The sequence below is a fragment of the Epinephelus fuscoguttatus genome, linkage group LG15, assembly GCF_011397635.1.
Source record: "Epinephelus fuscoguttatus linkage group LG15, E.fuscoguttatus.final_Chr_v1".
In the NCBI taxonomy this organism is placed as follows: domain Eukaryota; kingdom Metazoa; phylum Chordata; class Actinopteri; order Perciformes; family Serranidae; genus Epinephelus; species Epinephelus fuscoguttatus.
In genome coordinates, this window is record NC_064766.1 from 16,950,933 (window position 1) to 16,968,041 (window position 17,109).

At 46.4% G+C, this 17,109-nt stretch overlaps 1 protein-coding gene across 1 annotated transcript in view; it reads right to left on the reverse strand.

Moving 5' to 3' along the window:
- skila (SKI-like proto-oncogene a) overlaps positions 1-17,109 on the reverse strand; it is a 35,212-nt gene that overhangs the window by 15,740 nt on the left and 2,363 nt on the right. Inside the window, exon 2 of the mRNA XM_049597814.1 lies at positions 15,818-17,094. Coding sequence (XP_049453771.1) covers positions 15,818-16,939 — 1,122 coding nt within the window. The 5' untranslated portion in view covers positions 16,940-17,094. The remainder of the gene's footprint in view (positions 1-15,817; positions 17,095-17,109) is intronic.

Consider the following 17,109-nt stretch of genomic DNA (forward strand, 5'->3'; position numbering starts at 1 on the left):
CATTTACGAGCGCTTGTGGTTGGTGCTTTTTCCTCTGTTTCCTCTGTTTTTTTGGGGGGTTTTTTTGCCTCCAGAAGGCAGCACTGCAGCATTGAAAAGGAGGGAGGGAGGAGAGGGAGTGGGATGATGGGACTGGGTAGAGATAGAGGGAAGGGGTGGTGGGAGGGAGTAGAATTGACAGAAGCAACAATAAACCCACTGCAGTGGTGTGGAGGCGTGCTAGGTCGTCGCCAGCTTGATTCCCTATAATATCAAGGTTGTCTGAATGTGTGTGTGTTGATGGCACTCGCTACTACATACCCCTAAACTAAAACCTGTCATCCCCCCCCCCCCCCGCACAAGTGTGCGTATGCATGTGTGTGTGAGACAAACACAGAGGGAGAGAGCATGAGGCCAAACTGACATTAACACCAGGTCATCCAGAGGTCTTTCATCTGCTTGACCCCGACGACAGCAGATGCTCTGCTGATGAGACAACTGACAGCTCATTAAAAGGTAAGTCTGTGTGTGTGAGTGTGTGTGTGTGTGTGTGTGCGTGAAAAAACCCCCCACAAATGCGAGTACATGCTTGTGTGTGCATGTTTATCCACATATAGAACATACATAGTATATGTGTGTGTTCCACTAATGGTTGCCTGTCTCTCCCTGTATTTCCTGCTTACCTGACAGTTGACAGCTTTACGCCCATTGCCCACACACACACACACACACACACACACACACACACACACACACACACCCTCACACACACTAATTATTCTGGCTGCTCTATTCCTTAATGAATGTGTGCGGGTGCAAACGTTTGCACATTTCAACCGAGCTGTTTTTTTTCCCCGTTGCCCATCTCTCTTGTCCCTTCCACCCCCCCTGCCCTGTTTTATTACACACACACCACACTGCTACCACCTAATCTACAATAATGAAGCACCTCTCTTATCTGCTGCTGAGACACACAAACACACTCATGTACACACACAAACAGCCCCTAACCCCCCCATGTCTCCAGCCCTTTGTCAAGCTGAAGCTCGCCTTATGACAATGTGGATTAGCATTCCACACACTCGCTCAGCTGAACTCTGCCCTGTTGTTCCTAATCACCAGCAGTCTGCCTGCCGCTGCATCAACACACACACACACACAGTTCATCCCACCACTTTACAGCTAGATGAAACATGCTGCTCTAGACACACACGGCCATGTGAACTTTTACAATGACCCATTTTCAGAGCCACCATTAGAACACGTGACGTTTCTACAGCAGACGCATTAATGGAGCAGAAAGTGTTTTTTCTGCATGCGTCTGTGTAGCCTGAGTGCTGTTAAATCCAACAATAACAAGCACCACTCTACTACACAGACATCCATGACTGTAACATTACCATACACAGTCTGGCGAATGCAAGCGGAGAGTAAATGCACTTCAGCAGTGGCTGTGTATTTCCACCGCGAGCTCCATCTGTGCTTCCTACTGCAGAGCACTAACGTCTCATTTACACCAGGAACACTTGTTGCCTCTGTTTTCTTTTTAGCTGAAAATCCACTGCAAAGGGACATCTGAAATGGAGGCTGACATGCAGTGTCATTTTAAGCTTATGCCCCATGCAATTACATTTTTTTCCCCAATTTTTTAAACTAGATATGAAACTCTGCTCAGAGCATTAGATTTCATAATTGGCTGCGCTAGTGAAAGCACCATGGCATCACTCATGAAGAGCTGATTTCTGATTGGGATGAAGGCTTTCAGCTCCACGAAAAGTTGACAGACACCCAATTTCTGTGTAGTAGAAGACTGTGGAGGATAGAAGTCTTTTTCAGCTGGCAGTCTCTGCTTGTACTTGTAGACAACAAGAGGAATCTGGTTTCATTTCTACTCTTGGTGTCATTGGGATGTTTCATATCTAAGGAACATGAACGCACACAGAGTGCAAACAAGTCCGAGGTCAAGCTTTCCTCCTCCCCACTTCCGTCACATGGCCAGTCCAGATGACTGCCGTCTCAGTGCATACAAACACACACACACGGACACACACACAGTTATAGGCTATAAATACACATGCTGTCTCCATACATGCATAATAAAACACATCCCCCACACACTATACACTACAGTGATGCATATTGCATGAAGCAAATCGACTCTTACTTTGAAAAATTTAGGAGAAAGGGAAAGACAACATTCCTTACATTCTCTATCAAATCATATGCTGGACATGTCACTCTTCTGTAGCAAGCCATCCATAAATTAAATTCAAATTGAGGTGCGTTATTACTTCATTCGAAGGATTAAACGATGCTGAGAAGTCTGAGAACTTTTTAGACATTTCAGCAATTTATAGAGAGACTTCTATTTTGATCATCTATTCATTGTTTGTGTCTGTTGTGAAGCAAATATAGTTAAGTACAGTAAACTGCTTTTCTCCCTCTGTCTCACTCTTAACTGAATATTTTTGGAGTTTGGACTGTTAGTTGTACAAAACAAGATATATAAAGATGTCACCTCGGGCTCTGGAAAGTTGTGATCATTATTTTATGATATTTTATAGACAAAGGTAAACAGTGAAATGTAATCTGCCGGATGGTAGCATGATCAATTCTTCGTAGATGAGACTACTTGAATGATTTGACTGTAAAACTCACAGGATGTAACACAGAAACACAACCCGTCCCAACAAGCCGAATGGAAAATCTTATCTAGGGCATAATAAAAGTGTGCACGCCTTGGTCTGACCTTTCATCTCAGAGCAGCAGGCCTCGTGTGCATGTGAGGATGTGTGTGTGCTATTAAAATCTATTTAAATCCCTTTTTGTGCCCTAAAACATAAACACTGTTGGGCCCGATTGTCTTCACATCTGTTGAAACGCGGGCATCAGTGATCGTGTATGAAAACTGAAACAAACCCCAGGCGAGCGCCACAGTGTTGCTCATGGGACAGAAACAGAGGGGCTCAAAAAAACATAACTGTGCCACCCACCCTCCCGTTTCCTCTTCCCTCCTCCCCCCTCTGAGCCATTCATGAGCCTGGCATTCAGAAGGAGGGAAGGGGAGGGGGGGTAAAGGATGGCGGCAGGCAGCAGAGGAGGACGGAGTAATGCAGCTCATTCTCCTTTTTCCTCTCTCAGGAGGAAGTAAACAGCCTTTATTTGGGTGCCTTTTCATTCGGCCTCAGACAGTGAGGGAGGAAAGGAGGAACACACACGTACACAGACAGTCAGTCACGCCCTGTCTGTTTCTAGACCACATCCTGTTCTGCTGCAGTCGTCAACTGTGTCAAAGATTAAGCTACAGATACGTAGATATATATACTTCCTGGCCCGAACCATGCAACAACAAGATACTGAAGCGTTGCGCCTGCCTGAGTGTGTGTGGCAGAAACTCATTTAGGTCTCATCTAATGTCCCTTTATCCTCAAAGTAAAATAAAGGTGCATCTGTCTTTGGAGTCTAGTTTCATATGTGTTGTGCTGGAAACCAGTACTCTGGTGGTCCCATCTGCCCCCTCCATACACTCTCTCACACACTCACACACACACACACACACACACACACACACACACTAGAGGCCTTTATATGAAGGTCTTAATCCAATAAGCCATTTATCCATGGACTGGGAGCCACACTTTGTTTCAGCAGCCAAATCAATAACAGCCCACAAGGGAACCAGGCAGCAAAGTGGGGCATTTAAAGGAATACACTTTTTTTGGTGAAGGCTGTCTAATTAACTCAGCACTGTGAAATGAGATGACTGGGTCTACATGTTTAGTTCTTGACGCCTTATCTACTGTGAATGCTGAAGTCTTTTGGTATAGTGGTAACAGAAAGTCAAGTATATTTGAACATGCAGTGACTGCATTTATTTTTCAATCACTTCAAGTCAAGTGCCAGCACTAATCTTTTCATGTCTTGTGCTGTTCAAAGTGATGACCCTTTCACGTAACGCTCAAAGGAAGAAAAGGACCGTATCTCTTACTGTATATGTTGAGAAGGTTACTCAATGTATTTTTCTTTCACTTCAGCCTTGGAGAAAGAGATAAAGTGGTAATAAAACAGAGCAAGGGCACAGATGAGGACAGGTCTGACAGGTGGACGGTTAGACAAACAGGTGGCAGAGCAAAACAGGAAAAGAAAAAAAAAGGACAGGCAGACAGCCAAGACAGATGAGGAGACAAACAGACACCATGTGACTGTCTGTCTGTTTGTGCCTTCCCCCCAGACACACATACACACACCTGTTCCTCCCGCTTTCCAAACACAAAGAGAAAGAACAGAGCCAGACAAGCACACTGATAAGCATCAGCCAGACTAGTCATGCCAGAGTCACACACACACACGCACGCACGCGCGCGCGCGCACACACACACACACACACACACACACACACACACACACACACAGAGGCAGATAAGGACAGGTTCATTCCCGACTTGCTTTGGCTTTGGGCCTCGGGCACATTTTTGCGCCACATGGGCACTCTGTCTAGACAGTCATCACACGCACGTCAAACACACAGCCTTTCTCCTCCCTGCCAACGTGTTGAACTCCTTCCTCCACAGCTACAGTCAGCCATTTTACAATCCACACACCACAGCCTTGATAGACCACATCCAATGGGACCCTATGGACAGACAGTTAATGGGAGTCTATGGGAAAAAAAATGAAGTTATGAAAAGTGATTGTGAGGAATCTACTGTCCACCTACTGCTTTACCACAGACAGGAGTTAAATTTGAAAAACAGCTATTTCTCTACGATCCTTCACAGAAAAAAGAAGTCTCTTTAAGCTCTCTGGATCAATTTTTCTATTCATCTCCCTTCCTCTCTCCCACCTTCCCTCTCCCTCCTCCGTTTCTCATGTTTCACAGTGAAATCCCAGGTGGCGGCTTCCAGTCTATATTCACAGCAGTACATGAGGAGGGTTGTAATAACGTTACCTCATGAATGGACAAATTGTCTGACTGGAATACACTAGGCAGGCCAAGGTAACCCCCGCCCCCACGTCACACACAGTATATATTAAAGTAGTGAAAGGTACTACGGCTGCAACTGGCTATTATTTTCATTGTCAATTCATATGCCAATCATTTTACGGACAGACTGATTAATTGTTTGGTCTATGAAAAGTCAGAAAATGGAGAAAAAAAAATCCTAAAGCTCAGTATGTTGTCTCCAGATATCTTGTTTTGTCCGACCAACAGTCCGAACCCCAAAAATATTCAACCTACCATTAAAAAGCATCACATATTCATATTTGAGAAGCTGGAACCTGTGAGGTCTTTGATATTTTTGCACCATAAATGGATAAAATAATAATTTTTAAAGAAGCACTATACAAATAATTCATATTTCAATTTTCCATAGTTTGCCCAGCAAAGTTATTTTCACTCAGCTGTCCAACATTGTATAAAAATGCAAATGTGGCCACATGGTTGAGAGATATGAGGCACCCTCGTTGCTGTAATCATCAGGGTAATGATGCTGATTGATTAGCTGGTTGACAGAAAACTAATGACAACTTTGATCATTACTCATTGAAGTCATTTATCAACTAGAAATACCTCATCATGATAATCTTTTTTTTTTTTGACTGTCAGACAAAATAAGCGTGTTTAACACATCACTTTGAACTTTGGTAAATTCACATAGAAATGTGTGATGCTACATATGTGATTGATTAATCAGTACCGCCAGACGTAATGGTTTGTTGTAGCCCCAGTAGACGAAACGTTACTCAAATGCATGTTGCAACTGTAAACGGTCTAGACATTGCATCAGAGGGAAGAAGTACAACTACATTATGTCACTCTTGAAATCATCATCCTCCAGAACTATGATTAATAGTCATGAGCAGATGGAGCATCAGATCACTTCAACCATTATTATGCAGCTTTATGAGAAAGCAGACACAATACAGCCATGTGAGAGACAGCATGCGGGTTAGGTGACTGATGATATCTGAATTTCCTGTTTATCCTTCTAATCTCATTCCAGGAATAAAACGGTATTTTTTTCGTTGCTAAGTCATTTCACATTCAAAGCAATATTTATAAGGCATGATTGTGACTCTTAAAATCCACATATCCACCGCAACCTCCCCCACTTTATGTCATTAGGTCTGACTTGACACATTACAGTCCTGTATCAAAATGTGGCCACTGATGTTCATCTACATGCACACATATGAACAAGGAAATGTGCTTCAGTCAGTGAAGGGCATTTAAAAATCATCCATGCGCAAGAGAGCATACTAGCTGCATATACATGCGCAGCTTACGGTCTCAAGCACAGCAGCTCAGTGTGTGCGTGTGCTCCACTTTCCTTCCCCAGTGTCCGCCAGAGCGTTAATTACCAAAGCTGTCGGGGCTCACCTATGTGAGTCAACCAGGCCAGGAGACACACACACACGCACACAGATGCTCATGCAAGTAAACAGACATCCCATCAAACAATTGCTCCACCAAACAGCAGTGTAGGAGGACGAGGAGGATGACGTAGTTTACTGCAAGCACAACTGTCGTGCACAAATAGGCACACAGACACAAGCAAGACACACTTCATCCTCCCAGGAGGACACATCAACTGAGAATGAGGCCAGTGGGCTCTTGTCTTGTCTATAGATGACTGTACTCATCATTTGAGCTTCATCTGGGCCGATGTGTGTGTGTGTGTGTGTGTGTGTGTGTGTGTGTGTGTGTGTGTGTGTGTGCGCGCGCGCGCACGCTTTACCACCTCTAAAAACGAAAGAGAAAGTCTCTAGAGAGGCTGGTTGCCATGGGACACTGTTTGGAGGTAGGTTACTGGTTCAAATCTGCAATTAGGGAGAGGAACACGCACACACACACACTACCACCACCACCAAAAACACAGATCAGCTGCCTGGTTTTCTATATAAGGGAACTCGGCTTACTATTCGACTGGATGAAACAACTCAGAGTGCTTGGAGACAGAGGGGAGTGAGAGAGCTGCAGAGAGGATGAGCGTTGCTAAGCAGACTGAAAACCGAGAGAGGCTGTCAGCAAGCCAGCAATGCACTGCTATCACTACAGAGAGAAAACACAAAATGGAGACACTGCTCAACCCTCTGTCTTTGCAATAAATTACACAGCATTCACTGAAATACCTTAAAATACATGCTGAAGCCTGCCTCTAACAGCCATTCAGTAGCTAAATGGATGTTTTATCACCCAGCAACAATAACCTCATCATAATTTGACCTGATTTCTATTTCAAAACTAGTGACTGAAACCCGCCTGTACTGGCCCTAGTACGCGGCCGTATATCGATCGGCGGTTTGTTTACTTCTTTCTCAGCACAGGAGGCCGCTCTGCTATAATGTGGAATACTGCAGTAAATGTCAATGCTTGGTTGGTCGTCGCTGTCTGCAACTAAGTCAAAGGGGGGAGGAGAGGATGGAGAAAGAAGGAGGGAAGGTTGAAGAAATAGAGAGAGAGAGGGTAACGGCTGGGGGGCTGACCCATGATATAGTCACAGAAAGCTCCACCTGGCCAAAACGCCCCGCAGGGTAAAATCTATCACATATACATGGAAAGAGAGACAGTTAAATCCAAACAGACCCTGGGTCCTCTGACTGTTCTGCAGGGAGCTCCGGTCTCATCCATATTACATGCAGGAGCTTGTTTGAAGCCTCTACTGCTCGTCTCTGCATGGGCAGCTTGGCTTTGCTGTCCAAGCCCCTCGGGCTCGACTGTCTCTCCCACACACAAACACACACATCTACTGTAATGCAAATCCATCAGCTACCGTGACTTTCTCTCTCTCTTTCTCCGTTACAAGCTCTGGTTTTCAAAACAAGTCTCTGACAATTCTCTCTACTTTCACAATGGCTTGTGGACTACAAAATTTACTAGATACATTCACTATTAATCTGACAAAATCTGAATTATTAAAGAAAAGAACTTCAAAACCTGCACACAGAGATCAACCAGCATTTGGCTGGAGGTGGTTATTTATTTCCACCCTCGCTGTACTGATATTAATGCACCAAAACATATGACAGGTGAACCCGCAGTCCACACACACTTGTTCACCAGACTTCCTTCATTGAGACAGTCACTGTCTGAGGCAGGCATGACAACAGCCCAAGAAAAGCACAGTTGGGTTTGGTAAATGTCATTAGGGTTGAGTCAGAGCTCTAAGTGAACACACCTGGGCGTAGATCAAACAGACTGTGTGAGAGACCAGGACGGTGATAAATCTCTGTCCTGGCTCCACCATGACGCTGATGAGTGGAGAGCAGACCGCAGCACTGATGGGGCACCGTGACTCACGCTGCAGGATAGGGTTGGCGTGGTGACGAGAGGAAGTTGCTGATGGTGGTTGTGCTCTTGTGTGTGTGTGTGTGTGTGTGTTTCTGGCTGTGTTTGACCCTTTGACTTCCTTTAATCATGGACTGCGGACTGTGTCATCTGCACAGCATCCCGTGCTACTGTGTATATTTGTGTGTGTGTCATCCCTCTAATAAGAGATGTAATCATATGGACACGTCAGGGTCAAGTCACAGTCTGGCTTCCTGTCGTTCGCCTTTGATGACACAAAAATTTTCAGTTTTGAATTTAAAATTTCAACAGTATCTTTTATTCTCTTCTGCTCTACAAAATAAAGAATAAGGCTGCCTCCTTGTCTGCCGAAAGCGGCTGACAGAAAAGCCAACCTTGCCAAAATTTGCCATCATTCAGCCAGAGGCTAGGTTTGTTCCCTCAACATGAGTCAGACTTCTAACAAACTACTGTACATATGGCCTCATCTGGGATCAGGATGTGTCTCAGCCGGTAAGTTTTGATAGTGATGACAAAGAAAATGTCTGGCATAACAGAGTGCACTTGTCATAGGAACTACTTAAAATGAAGCAAGACTGTAAACCACAAGGCAATGCCTCACTCTTCAAAGGATAAAGTCAAGGGCAATAAGGCTCGATGCAGGCCAAGTTGCCCCAGCAGCAAGGCTGTTTTAATACGAGCAATGGCGAAGCCAGGAAAAAAAGAGCTGGGCACGCAAAGAGTGAGAATCAGTGCCACATGCGCAGCAAGAGTTGCACACACAGGAACACACCACTCTGTTGCTTGGGGACAGTTAAGAAGGACTAGTAGCATGCAAAGATGCTGAAGTGCACTCACCAGTCTCAACACATGCAATCCTTAATTAAGCTTTCATAGCTGAAGTATACTCAAATAAAATGATACATTATGTGTTTTAGGAAAGCTGTAATTAATTGCATCTGGAGGTCAATGACCTCAAGGATTGTCTACTACTTAGTTTACGCTGTAAAGGAAGTGCACAGGGGCTGCTGAGGAACCAGAGGGAAACAGTCCTCTATTTACAGGATCTAGATGAGTTGGCGTGGCCCCCTGAGGGGTATGAGGCAAAGAAGACAGTATGTTAAGAAATATCACAGAGACAGATTATTCCCATGAGTGGCATCACTGCAGGTGGGAATAGCGGTGAGATAAACACATCAGCATTTGTCAAGGTAGAGGCAGAAAGAGATTGAAGGCTGGGCAAACCACAAAACGTCACTTGTTTCACCTTCACTAATGCGGTCTGTTTCCCAGTTGCTAACTTTACAGCTTTGCCCTGAGCAACATCAGTCAGGCCCCTGGTGAGATAAGGATTTACAGGGTATAGAAGCTGCCAGCAGTGGAAGGGAAAGAAACAGTTGGAGGGCGTTTGATGTTAGTGGAGCAAAGGTGAGGCTGAAAAATAAGGGACTTACGGAGCAAGTAATCACCTACCCAAGCTTGGCAAGTTTGCATCACACAGTGGTTTGCTGAGCTATCTGCTTTCATATGGTGCGTAGGCTGAAGGTCAAACTAGCAAGGGCCACAGCAGCACTTAACTTGGCAGCCATTGTTGTGTGTAATTAAGCACGTGGAGGCTGACAAAAAAAGTGAACACCTATACAAACCACTCAAGCAGACTCGCTTCCGTATGGAAATGATAAGCCATTATCAAACACGCAAATAAATTAACAGCAAAGTGGAGAGATGGGGATTCCTTTAATCGTACAGGCGGACTAGTATCCCCCTGATTTCTCTGTTTGCAACATGCATAATTGATCAGTGTAGTGGTTGGGCTTAATGTGTTGTGGATGTGCCGGGTGGCAGCCCAGCGGGACTCATGACACGCCTTTGATATCCAATGTTTATCTCCCTGTCTGGGAGACTGGGGCTGTGGGAGAAAATACAAGAGATGTAGTCTAAGTGCCTATATGGTGTGTCTGCTGTGTATATGGTGCTCCTATGGAAAGCGCCGTCTCCGGGTCTCTCCATTTATATCTTCATTAATCACTGTTCCCACCGGGAAGGCGGCACAGAAGAGCCTTTCAAATGCAAACGCGATCTCACTGCTTGCACACAACATGCACAGGCTGGCAGTCTCTCACAACCCTTTTACAGTATACCTCCCTCGCCTCCGACTCCCTGCCCCCAACACACACACACACCCACACCCTGCTCGTCTGACTGTCTCCCAGGGAGACCAGACAGTGGACAGTTAATCTTCTCATCAACACATCGATTAATTAATACCAAGGCTCCTCATTATTCCGGTCTCACGCAAAACAACCCGGGCAAGCTAGTCAGACGTGTTATGATCCAAGCCCCCTTCTCTTCTTACGGTCCTGTTTGAACTCGTAGCCCATTATAGTCGCCCCTCTTTCACTTGTTCCTGCTCTCATTTTCCTTAGAGGCAGCAAACTGGTCTGACGCCCCGAGGGGGGAGAGCAAGAGCACAGTGAACATGCAAACAGGCTGTCAGTCCAGGGCTCTTTTTAAAGCCCACAGGACATTGGGCTGGGAGTGGCTTAGCTAGTTTGTTTAGTCTATGAGACTGTTGGCAGACGTGGCAAGAGGCTCCTCTGTATCTGGACCGAACTATCTCTGCTGCCTGCTGCTGTGGTGAAGCTCACATCAGTCCTACAGCCGCACATTATCTTCCTCTTTTGGTGGTGAGGTGGGAAATGAGTCCAAGTCGAGGAAACAGTCGAACATAACAAGCTGCAGCTGGGGTGGGAAATTACCACCAGCCAAGCAATAGTTCATTTCTGAATGTGGAGTACAGGCTGTGAGTTGGTGCACAACAAACCTAAGTGATGAACTGTACCGTGGCTGAGGCCTGTGACCATTTCCCAAACTTGATTAGATTCTCATCTCTTTAAGAAAAAGCCTGAGAAGTAATGACTTTGGCATTCCTCCAGTGGGCTGCAACGCTCTTATGGAGCTGTGATACTGGCACTGACCTGATGGTGACATACCAGAGGCCCCTCGGCTCAGCCCCTCCTACCTTGCGGGGCCCCTTTTAGCCCTTTACAACAGGCAGCAAACACTGGCCAAGGCACAGCCTGTTGTGCACAGGGAACACAGACAGCTTCCCACACCAAACTACATACAGGCATGATAGACTGTAGGTTACTCTGAGCCGGCATTCAAAGGAGCTGCTGTGTATTCAGTATAAGTGAATAATTGTTCTTTGGGAAATGCACAAACAGACATAAAAATATGTGTATGGGTGTTCTGTAGTGGGGTGGGGGGCAAAGGAGAGTGTGTTAGCCGGGGAAATGTGAGCTAGCCGGCATGTGATTGGCCAACCAAGAGGGCTGTTCCAGGCCAGATTTGTGGTTCAGCTCAGGTCTTGGAAAGGTTAATTTTCAACTCGAGGGAAAGAAGAGCTGGGGCCCAAGTTCCCAACCTAATGGCTGTGGTCACAGCCTGCTTCATGGAATATGACCAAAGTGTACACCCACCTGTCTTGAACATACCCTCTCATCTTCTTCACTTCGCTTGTCTGCCCTTACCTCATTTGCTCAAGTGCTGCCCGCAGGGGTGGTGTGTTTTCTGACCACAGATACCCTTTTGTGTCTGCGTGACACTACTTCCGTCTGGCAGCCTGTCTGAGTTGCAAAAATGAATGCAGGCGACAGGAGAAGTAGAGGTGAGGTTAACTCTGGGAACTGATGCACGTCTGAACACAGACAGGAACTTATGCAACACCAGCTGCAATCCCTGGAACTCAGTCTCCTCATTTCACTCTTCTTCCGTTTCCTCCTGCCTCCCTCTTGGTCCATCGCCTCCTCTATTCAGTGTCCGTGTCACCCAACAACTCGCCACATCCATCAAGGTCGGAGACCCGATCAATAGCCACTGGCTTTCCTCTCATCCGCCTGGCAGACGCACACAAGTGGTCTTATTGCTTATGTAACGATCGACTTATCGGGTCATTTGGCTGCTTATTCTGTTACTGTCCGCTGATTGGGGCCCAGGGGGTATTGACTGTTTACAGACACATGTGGGCAACAGCAGAACCATCTTTGTTCAAGAAAAGGGATAATGGTGAGCAAAGGATGGCAGAGTGAGGAGCACACTGAAGGCCATAACTCAAGATGGGTTAGGACAAGAGCCCCAGAGAGGAAGGCAGATGGAAGATAGACGTCATGATAGCGGGAGAGGTAGAGGAAAGAAGAAGCAATAGCAAAGGCAGCACAGTGAGTGATTAGCATGCCCGCCAAAATCCAATTAGTTATAGCCCAGGAGAATGACTGACAAGCAGACAGACAGACAGAGCAGACAGCCCTGGAGACAGCAAGATAGTGCAGCTGCACTGGTCTGCGGTAATGAAGTCACTGGTTTCCAAATAGCAAAAAGGGGAAGCCAGAGAGATGCAGCTGTCTGCCGTCTGTGCCGCAGCCACTGTGTCAGCCGGGCCAGCGAGACAGACAGTGGAAGGCTGTTCTCTCCGTCTGACACTTCTGACTCTGGGCCAGCACAACACCACAAACAAGGCTGAGGCAAACAAGAAACACACAGCTATGTTTGCTATGCTCTGCCATGGGGTTATGTTCGCTAGGGTGGGAAGAATATGTCTAAAATATCATGTAATAATGTTTTCTTATTTGGAAATTCACACTAAGAAAAGTTTGTGATTCTGGTAAATCAAACCAACGACACCACACAAAGTTGTAAAAAAATGTTTACATTTAGGACTATAAAAATTACCGTGGTGTATCTTTGCATCTTAAAATATAAGCCGACCTACAACAGGGGGTTTTGTAATTCAGATGTTTTGTAATACACAGCCTGGTGACATGCCATGTAGACACACAGCCAAAATAAATAAAATTACAATCACCAGTGGGAATTTCTGTTACTTTCTGTCTTGTGAGATTAAAAAAACACACCCAAAATGATGACACATGATCTTGCCTCAGTGGAAAGTACAAGTGTCCATCACACCCTTGAAGTCAAAATGAACACTTTGTCCGTCAGATACTTTAGTAACTCTTGAGATAAGGCTTCAGTTTTTTTTGCTGTCTGTTGGTGGCGTCTGTCTAGCAGACTCTATTTACACAGCAGGGATCAGTAGACAAGCTAGCAGTGCCTTGGGGCACAAAGCGCCGTTTATAGAGAGCAAGTCCTGGAGTTTTTAACTGCAACTTCTCAAACCAAACACTCCTAACAGGATATGGGTCCAGTAGCTATTGGAGAAGGTGGGGAAAAAAAACTTCCAGAAGGCTCCCTTGTTTGTGTCTCTTCTCTTTTAGCGGTCCCAGAGCTCTACGGTAAAACTATGAACCGCCTGTAAATGTGCACATTGACACTGTGTGTAAATAAGGGCCATTGGGAAAAGGGTCTGCAGTCGGGGTTAGACTAACACACCGAGGCAAGCCATCTTTCTAAAAAGCATGTGTGACTATAAGCTGCCTGGCTGGACTTCCACTAACATCCACTGGGATGTGGAAAGTATGAGTCACACAGCCAGTGCAGCGGAGGCGGCTGGACACAGAGAGTCTGGAGGATGTTCAGGGTGAGAGACATGTCCGTCTGCCTCACTTCCTGTTCGGTCAAACATGCACTTTCATTACACAAATACACACACATAAACAGAGAGTGGTTAGACTTGTCCTGACTGAGTGAAGCGGGACACTGCCAGGTCACCTCGTTCTCTGGCCAATGACCTTTCACACACCCGCGCATCCGCTTCGGTGGTGGGTGGGGGGATGGAGTGGCATCCTCTTTTGATGCCAAAATCACCTGCTTCCTGTAGACTCGCAGGCAACTGTCTTTCCAGGAATTTGTGCCTTTGCGTGTCTCTGCCTACACAAATGTAGCTGGAGTTTCACTTTTAATCTGACAGCACCGTTTCTGATCAAGCCAAACCCTCAAAGACAACAGAACACGATAAAATCTAGTCACTAGTCACCCAGCAACAGCTGCGAGATTAAAAAAAAAAAACAACAACAATGAAAAAAATGACTGAGGTATCACCCCCTAAGAGAGAAGACAGGACCTGAAACTGTGTTGAGACAGAGGCTCCAGAGAGACTGGCAAAGTGTGAGACAGAGAGAGACGAAGATGTGTCATAGTAGCCTCCAGTTAGCAGCTTATTACACACACCGAGGTTGGCAATGTCTCACACATAAACACACACACACACACGCACACACATACACCAAAGACTGTAAGACTCATCATCCACCTTCAGCATATGTTTTTGTACATGTGTGTTGCGTCTGTGGTCTGTGTACATTGCCGTTTGTGCGTGCGTGTTTCCTCTGTGGTATTAAAACCGCTCTGCCTTTGAGAAAGAATTTCTTCGTCGTCCAAGATGCATACCTTAAACTAAGGCAGAGGAAGAGGAGGAGGACAATTGGGAAGTGGCTAGACAGGAATGCGGTCGGGACGCTAGACGGTATGTCCGGCACATTCAGACGCCAAGTTAACCAGACAGGGAAAGAAGTAAGGCATCTCTCTATCTCATGTACACAAACAATACAAAATGTGTTCCAGAGATACACACTCGCACCTGCACACACTATGAATACACACTGCAATTTCTCTACTCCACACTCACTTAACCTGCTGCCTGCTGTACCACTATCACAAATAAATCTTGCCAGCAAGGGTTGTTCTAGAGCCCCTTTCTGCTTGAAATGTGTGTTAGCTGGTTAAAGTCAGTTTACTTCACTTAAAAAACAATCTGAACAGGTGGAATTTAAGTATGAACAGACCACACCAAACAGACAAAAACACAACTCCACCTTTACCCACAAAACAATACAAAAAGGGCAGTCCACTGTGGTCAGAGGGAGGTCATGAGACATAAACCAGTCAGTGGCAGGGAAACAATCTAGAGCTTTTCCCCCCACTGAATGCTGACTTTTCAATAGGCGTGCTGCTCTTGTGGCTTAGATACTGCATTGACATGATTTTTTTTACAAAGCAAAAATAAGGAGAATCGGCAAAATCATCGATCATCAACCAAAATCATTTGGAAGACTTTGCTGCTTTCTGGCTTTCAGAGATAACTTGTGTAGGAATGTGCTGAAAGACAAATTTCAGTGACACGGGCAGACTGAAGATGTATTTTACGTTATAATCATCAGATAACGATGTAACAATTAACTGCTAACATGTGGTTTTTATACAGGATTAAAAGAGGCTCTTTCTGAGTCTCTCATACTGCCCTTTTGTTCAGTGACATTCCCAATGACCTCCAGGTGACCCGAGGGGACAAATGATGCACTTCCCCTTCAACTGTGGCCAGCTGGCCGAAGCTCGTCTCATCAGACCTGGCCGGGCAGATGTCACCACCTGTCCCAGGCCGTTCTAACACATACCAGGTCAAAGCAGGTTTAAGATAACACCAGCTGTAAGGCAGTCTAGTCAAACTGCTGAACACACAGACTATGGGACACCATCCAATGTAATAAAGTTAAGTGACTTCCTTACCAGGATGATGACGGATGACAATTTAATGCGTGCAAATAAGCAAAGACAAACAAAGATAGAGATATGAGTCAGAAGTGCACTTACTTTGTCTAGTGACCTCTTGAGCTGATAGTGGAACTTCTCTTTGACTTCATCCAGGAGCTGCTTGAGCTTTGGCTCCTCAGGCATGCCTTGGTACTTCCTGGCAAGCTGCAGGTAGCAGGGCCACTTGGCTGAGTCAAAGCCCCAGTGGCAGGTCCTCTTATCTGGTGACTTGTGTGAATGCATGACAAACTTCTGTGGTGAAAAGAGCAACTGGCACTCGACACACTGGATGCAGGGCGCCTCGGGCTGGGTGTAGAACTGGGGCACAAAGAGACCCTGGCACTTCCCCAAACACTGGTGCTCCACCTGGAAACTGGCTTCGCTCTCCTTCAGCAGGCCCTGGGTCGACAGCTTACCGCTGGGGTCGGCAGGCAAGGCCGCCCCGGGACGCAGTAGAGCATTGCACAACCGCTGTGCATCCGTCAAGGTAATGAGGCCACAGGAAGGTGCGTTGAACGGCAGAATCCCCAGCACCTTGAGGATGTGCAGCTGCTCAGCGTCACAACGCGAGCAGTAGACGTAGAGCTCATCGCACACAGTGTTGATCTGCTGCAGCGAGAAGTCACGGAGCACAGAGTTGAGCACCTGGGGCAGGCAAAGTCGCTTCTCTCCCCCAACGACGAAGCAGGAGATAGACTCTCCTTCCAGCAGCGAGTGGGTGAGTTCAGTGGAGCTGTCACAGGGAACCAGCAGAGGGCCCCCTCCCAGAACAGGAGGGGAAGGTAGGGGGGGCATGCCGGCCGGGGAATGCTCATGGCCGGTGCGGGCTGAGAAAGCAGCTGGGCCCCCGAGGGAGCTCTGGCTGCTGAGGGTGAACTGGGCCAGTGTGTGTTTAAGCCCAGGGCTCAGGTCCAAGGCTTTAGCAGAGCCCACCACGTGCAGTTCAGCCCGACTCTCCACATCCACGTCAGAGTCGTGGCACAGATCCTCGATATGCTCCCTCTTCACCTTGGGAGTTTTGGGGAGGGAATCCAAGCTGCGACGCTTGAGGTTGATCTCCGCCATCACTCGTTTCTTGATGGGCGCATCCTCCAGTCGCTCTCTATACAGCCGTTTCATGTTGCCCTTGAATGAGGTCAAGTCTTTGAAAGGGGTTTTCAAACTGGTCTGGGTGCTGGCCATGTCTAAGCACTGGGTTATTGTCGTTTCTGTCTGCTGACTGAGTTCTTGTATTCCTCTGAGTCTTTCTTCCTCGTTAAGTCTTTTCAAATGACACAAATCTTCTGGTAGTTAAACACATGCATGATGATGACTGAAGGTTTCTATGTTCTGATCCACTTCCTAAGCATGAA